Raw genomic sequence first — 6,638 nt, 5'->3', positions numbered from 1 at the left:
AGGAGGAGAGAGAGAGAGGAGAGAGAGAGAGAGAGATGAGAGAGGAGGAGAGGGACGAGAAGAGAGAGAGGAGAGAGAGGCGAGAGAGAGAGGAGGGAGAGAGGAAGAGAAATGAGAGAGAGAAGAGAGAGAGAGAGAGAGAGAAGAGAGGAGAGAGGAGAGAGAGAGAGAGAAGAGAGAGAGAGAGAGAGAGAGAGAAGAATGAGAGGTGATAAGAAGAGAGAGAGAGAGAGAGAGATGAGAAGAGAGAGAGAGAGAGAGAGAAATGAGGAGAGAGAGAGAGAGAGAGAGAGAGAGAGAAGAGAGACAAGAGAGAGAAATGAGGAGAGAAATGAGGAGAGAAAGGAGAGAGAGAAGAGAGAGAGAGAGAGAGAGAGAGAGAGAGAGAGAGAGAGAGGGAGGGAGAGAAAGAGAGAAAGAGGGAGAGAGAGAAAAAAAACATAAATTAAAAAGAAAGAATGAAAGAGAGAGAGAGAAAAAAAAATCATGATCCTGTATTAAATAAGTGCATACACCATATGCAGATAGATAGATAGATATATAGCCAGATAGACATACAGATAACACTTACATAGATACACCAATAGCGCTACACTACACATGCATGTTTAAAAATTTTACAAAAATATTCAAAAGAAAATTATAGATATTGGTAAAAGCTAATGTAAATACAAATACTATAAGACTAATATCCATATTTAACGAATATATCTATCTATCTATCTATCTATGTATCTATGTATCTCTCTCTCTCTCTCTCTCTCTCTCTCTCTCTCTCTCTCTCTCTCTCTCTCTCTCTCTCTCTCTCTCTCTATATATATATATATATATATATATATATATATATATCTATATATATATATATATGAAAAAAAAACAGCTTAACTGACAACACACCCGAAATGCCTCATTATCCGGACAACATCAACAAACACTATTCGCACACCATTGCAAAGCCCTATTCGCACAACACCCCAAACCCTTATTCGCACAACACCCCAAACCCCTATTCGCACAACACCCCAAACCCCTATTCGCACAACACCCCCCAAACCCTTATTCGCACAACACCCCCAAACCCTTATTCGCACAACATTGCAAAGCCCCTCGCTAACTCGCACACTCCCCTTCTCCTTCCGTTGCAGAGCGTGGCCGTGGTGTGCGAGGACGGCGAGAAGGCCCAGTGCCGAGTCCTGGACTGCGACACCATCACGCAGGTCAAGTCGAAGATCCTGGACGCACTCTACCGCAACACGCCGCAGTCCCTCCGACCCTCCGTCCACGAGGTCGACCTTGGTAAGGAGATGGAGGGGGAGATGGAGGGGGAGATGGAGGGGGAGAAGGAGGGGGAGATGGAGGGGGAGAAGGAGGGGGAGAAGGAGGGGGAGAAGGAGGGGGAGAAGGAGGGGGAGAAGGAGGGGGAGACGGAGGGGGAGACGGAGGGGGAGAGAGGAGGGGAGAACGGAGGGGGAGCAGGAGGTGGGAGACGGAGGGGGAGGAGCGGAGGGGGAGACGGAGGGGGAGACGGAGGGGGAGACGGAGGGGAGACGGAGGGGGAGGACGGAGGGGGAGAGGAGGGGGAGAGGAGGGGAGAGGAGGGAGGGAGGAGAAGGAGGGGGAGGTGAAGGGGGAGAAGGAGGGAGAGAAGGAGGGGGAGAAGGAGGGGGAGGTGGAAAGGGAGACGGAAGGGGAGACGGAAGGGGAGACGGAAGGGGAGACGGAGGGGGAGACGGAGGGGGAGACGGAGGGGGAGACGGAGGGAGAGAAGGAGGGGGAGAAGGAGGGGGAGAAGGAGGGGGAGGTGGAGGGGGAGGTGGAAAGGGAGATGGAGGGGGAGACGGAGGGGGAGACGGAAGGGGAGACGGAAGGGGAGACGGAAGGGGAGACGGAGGGGGAGAAGGAGGGGGAGGTGGAGGGGGAGGTGGAGGAACCTCAGGCCTTGGAGGTGGAGGTGGCGTTGGGATTTTAATCCACATGAGGATCTTTTCTTTCTTATTCAATTTTTTTTTCTTAATGTCTACTTATTGTTGATAGTAGCATCTTTTTTTTTTTGTCTTTATCATCATTATAATCATTATCATTTATTACCCACATCAGATCTAGGTTTTAGGCACGTTAGGTCTGCTTTTTAAGTGATTATCCAAAACCATATTTTAATTTCGGCCGAAGAGACAACGAGCATCAACCATTTCCTTTTCCACCATTTGGCAGACACGTCAAGAAACTCCTAACATTAATAAAAATAAATAGTATATATATATAGACTACGAGTAAACTACGATAAGATACTTAACACGATAAGTGCCGTAAGTATTATAAGTATTAAAAGTATATAATAAGTAAGTCATACAAACAACAGGAAATCTGCCATAATTGATTTTCACGTGTACAACGGCTACAAGTATTATATATTATAAGTAAACTGCTAAAACAAATGAAAAAAGTATATATTGTAAGTAGAACTCTAAAACGATTGAAAAAGGATATATTATAAGTAACCCTCAAAAAAATATAGAAAAGTATATAAATAAATCTCTAAAGCAACTTGAAAAAAAGTATCATTATAAGTAAACCTCAAAAACAAATCGAAAAAAGTATTATATATTATAAGTAAACCTCGAAAACAATTCGAAAAATACTATATATTATAAGTAGACCTCTAAAACAAATGGAAAAGTATATAAGTAAATCTCTAAAATATATAAGTATATAAGTAAACGTCTAAAACAAATTTGAAATATTACTATTAATATTAATACAAGTAAGCCTCTTACAAGTTAACAAAAATTGGTTAAACGAAAGAAAATGTGAAACAAAAAAAACAAAAAATTATTAAACGAAAGAAAATGTGAAACAAAAAAACAAAAAATGATTAAACGAAAGAAAATGTGAAAACAGAAAAAATTGATTAAACGAAAAGAAATGTGAAACAAAAAAAACAAAAATTGGTTAAACAAAACCGCGAAACAAAAAAAAACAAACATTGATTAAACGAAAAGAAATGTGAAACAAAAAAAAAATTGGTTAAACAAAACCGCGAAACAAAAAAATTGGTCAAACGAAAGGTAATGACGTCCTCTCCCCCCCCCCCCCCCAGAGTGGCGCCACGGTCGCAACGGCCACCTGATCCTCGCCGACGAGGACATGACGACGAAGGCCGACCCCAGCGGGTGGCGCCGCCTCAACACCCTCGCCCACTACGGCGTCAGGGACTCCGCCCTCATGGCCCTCGTGCCACGCCCACACGACCACCACGCCCTCAACAACGCCAACTGCAGCACCAAGTGTAATTATTGTAAGTGTAATAAGTGTAGTTATTGTAAGTGTAATAAGTGTAATTATTGTAAGTGTAATAAGTGTAATTATTGTAAGTGTAATAATTGTAAGTGTAATAAGTGTAATAATTGTCAGTCGTTGGGACCGGGTTGGTGGGGCCGAGGGAGGGAGGGAGGGGTGGTGAGGGGGATGAAAGAGAGAGAGAGGAGTGGGAGGGTGAGAGGGAGATAGAATTAGAGAGAGAGATAAATAGATAGGTAGAGAGAGAGAGAGAGAGAGAGAGAGAGAGAGAGAGAGAGAGAGAGAGAGAGAGAGAGAGAGAGAGAGAGAGAGAGAGACAGAGAGAGTAAGAATTAAAATAAGAATCACAGGGAGAGAATAAGAGCGATAGGAAACAGAATTATCCCTTGTACTTTGCATGAACCCACTCCTTACATTCGCTCTCCCTGTGCCCTTGCCCCGTCATTGCTAACCCCCCCGTTTCCTCCTCCCGCAGGCGCTGGCTACGGCATGCCGGGGTCGGGCAGCCCCGTCAGCCACTGCGGGGACGTGGAGTCGGGCAGCGTGGAGGCCAACGCGTACCACCTGGTGAAGCCGGTGGACCATGACTCCCCGTGCAGGGGCGGCGAGAGGACCCACAAGGCCATCCCGGAGATCTTCCTCACCAGACTCCTCTCCACCAAGGGCACCGTCCAGAAGTTCGTCGACGACTTCTTCAAAACCATCCTCACGCCCAACGAGACGCTCCCGCCGGCCGTCAAGTGGCTGTTCGACTTCTTCGACGACGCCGCCCGCCGCCACGGCATCGTCGACCCGGAGGTGTCGCTGGCGTGGAAGTCGAACAGCCTGCCCCTCCGCTTCTGGGTCAACTTCATCAAGAACCCCGACTTCATCCTCGACGTGCACAAGAGCCCGACGGTCGACTCGTGCCTCTCGGTCATCGCGCAGACCTTCATGGACGCCTGCTCGACCACGGAGCACCGCCTGGGCAAGGACTCACCCTCCAACAAGCTGCTCTTCGCCAAGGACATGCCCCAGTACAGGGCGACGGTGCGGGCCTTCTACCGGGGCGTGCAGGACATGCCTCCCGTCACGGACCAGGACATGGCGGCCTACCTGCACCACCTGAGCCTCACGCACCTGGGCCAGCTGGACGCGCGCCCCGCCCTCCAGGAGCTGTTCCATTCCTACGTCACGAGATATTACGCGCAGGTTATCGAGACTCTCGAGGTGGACCCCGAGTGTAGAAGTCTACACTTAGCGCACAAACTGGACAATATTATGTGCACGATAAACGGAGAGCCCACGTCCATGTGCTGAGACCCCCCGCCGTCACAACCCCCCCCCCTGAGAGTGCTGATTGCGCGCTGGCTGGGAGGGTCTCACCGCGCATGCGCCAGTCCCCGGTGGTTGCCTTCTATAAGACTTTAAACTCTCATTGCTGTTACTTACATGCCTAGTTCCTAGCCAAAGAGTAGGTGTATGATGAATAGAAAAAAAAGCGACTATTGTGTTGGATTCGTTGTTATGTATAAAAAAATAAAGAGAAAATAAAAAAACTTTTCATAACACTGCATGGTTCCTTCCAGTTGTTATGATTTTTATTCAACGACGAGCATTCGTTATTTTAGAGTTGTGTCTGTGTCTCTCATCTGCTGTACTTAATCAAATGTCTGTGATTTTAAAGCGTAGAGCATTCCGGTTGATCCGAGGTCGCCGTTGTGGCTTGCGTCGGGGGCCAGCGCGCGAGAGGCGAGCGGCCAGACGCGTCGAGAATCACAAGCGTCACTCCGGAAAAAAACCCGAGCTAAGAAGTGTTCCATCCGCGCGGGAAAAGAGCCGAAGTCTAAATAAGGATAAGGAAGTGTGTGAGCGAGAGAAACGGCGTGGATTTAGACGGTGTGTTAGTTTTGTGAGATAAAAAGAAGATAAGGAAAATGGCGTTACTTCTTTAAGTGTTAAAGGTCGAGTGAAACTCCTCAAGAAACCACTTTTTTTTTCTTTTTTTTTTCTCTTTTTTTTCGGTAAGTCCAAGTGGCCTGGCGAAGTGCTGCCCCGTGTGCTGTTCCGTCGAGTGCCCTCCGCCCTGTTTTCTACCGGCTGTTCCACAGAGCCTCCGCGAGGCAACGGGCGCTCGGGGACTGCCGGCCTCGCGCCCTCGTTGTGTTCTCGAGTCGATGATTTGTACGCTTTCAGCCCCACGGCTCGCGAAGGCCATGACGTCACAGCGGCTTCGCGCGCCCGGGGTCTGACGTCACGCAAGCTAATGAACACCACCCTTGGCCCGCGCTGAGAGGGCGGCGCCAGGGAGCCACTGTAGAGTGGTCACGTGCCATGGACAAACGCAGATATTTATCTACAAGGAGGAAGAACTTGGGAGAAAGAGCAACACTGTAGGGAGGAAGATACGAGTGCGGCGGCAGTTTGGTGTCAAGGTTGGCTCCGGCGCCGAAGGGCCGCCGGCGAGCCTCGCCCGCGGGAGGTCGAGGCATTCCACGAAGAGGAGGAGGAGGAGGAGGAGCAGGTGCCCTTCGAGGCCGAGAGTAGATCCTCGAGGACAACTGTTATATATGTCAGTGTTGTATGTATATGTGACTTTAAAAACACACTGAGAAGTGAATCAAACAAGTGTTAGAGACGTTAGAAAAAAAAAAATCATCTGTACTCAAGTCTTTACTCAAAAAAAAAAAAAAAAAACGTAAACAAAAGAGTGTTATCGTCCCCGTGTGGCCGAGCTGCCGTCAAACTGTTGCTGTTGCTGCTGCTGTGCTGCTGCTGCAACGAGGTGCATTCTCTCCGTAACCCAATGATGCTACAGACTCCTCGCCCCCATACCTCCCACGCTCCTTCGAAGCTAGTCATCTTTGTCCATGTCCCAGCTTAGTATTACACCAGCTTCACGGAGAGAGAGAGAGAGAGAGAAAGAGGAAGGAGGCATAGGGAAGGGAAGAGAAGAGGAGAAAGGATTAATAATGATAATTGATGATGGTGATGAGAGTTGAGGAAACCTAATTGGGATTTTATGAAAAAATGTCCCTTTTTTTATTAAATTGGTTATCTTTTTTTTTTTCTTTTTTTTCTGGGTTCTCCTCTTCCTCTTCCTCCTCCTCCTCCAGGCGATTATAAACTAAACCAAGAAACGTGAATTTCTCTTGTCGATCCCTGAAGCTGTTGGTGTAATGTACGCGACACGTTTCGACACTTTTTCACACATTAGCTGGTATCATTTTTTTTCTACATTTTTTTGAAAGTTATTTTTTTGACCGTAGCCAGAGACATGATCCAAAAAAAGAAGAAGAAAAAACAGCTGCAATGACCGACGCTCAGGTGTATGTCAGGTCGCAATGGAACCGTGTGTGTGG

General features: G+C 47.7%; 1 protein-coding gene across 1 annotated transcript in view; it reads left to right on the top strand.

Annotated features, from left to right (window-relative positions):
* The window catches only part of LOC119577701 (plexin-B-like), a 71,714-nt gene extending 65,741 nt beyond the window's left edge, over positions 1-5,973 (top strand). Inside the window, exons 10-12 of the mRNA XM_037925256.1 lie at positions 1,146-1,296; positions 3,098-3,295; positions 3,773-5,973. Of these exons, the coding sequence (XP_037781184.1) occupies positions 1,146-1,296; positions 3,098-3,295; positions 3,773-4,596 (1,173 nt within the window). The 3' untranslated portion in view covers positions 4,597-5,973. The remainder of the gene's footprint in view (positions 1-1,145; positions 1,297-3,097; positions 3,296-3,772) is intronic.
* Positions 5,974-6,638: the final 665 nt, after the last annotated feature.

Source organism: Penaeus monodon, chromosome 10, assembly GCF_015228065.2.
Source record: "Penaeus monodon isolate SGIC_2016 chromosome 10, NSTDA_Pmon_1, whole genome shotgun sequence".
In the NCBI taxonomy this organism is placed as follows: Eukaryota; Metazoa; Arthropoda; class Malacostraca; order Decapoda; family Penaeidae; genus Penaeus; species Penaeus monodon.
Note: the sequence above shows the minus strand (reverse complement) of the source record. Positions and strands in the feature narration are given on the sequence as shown.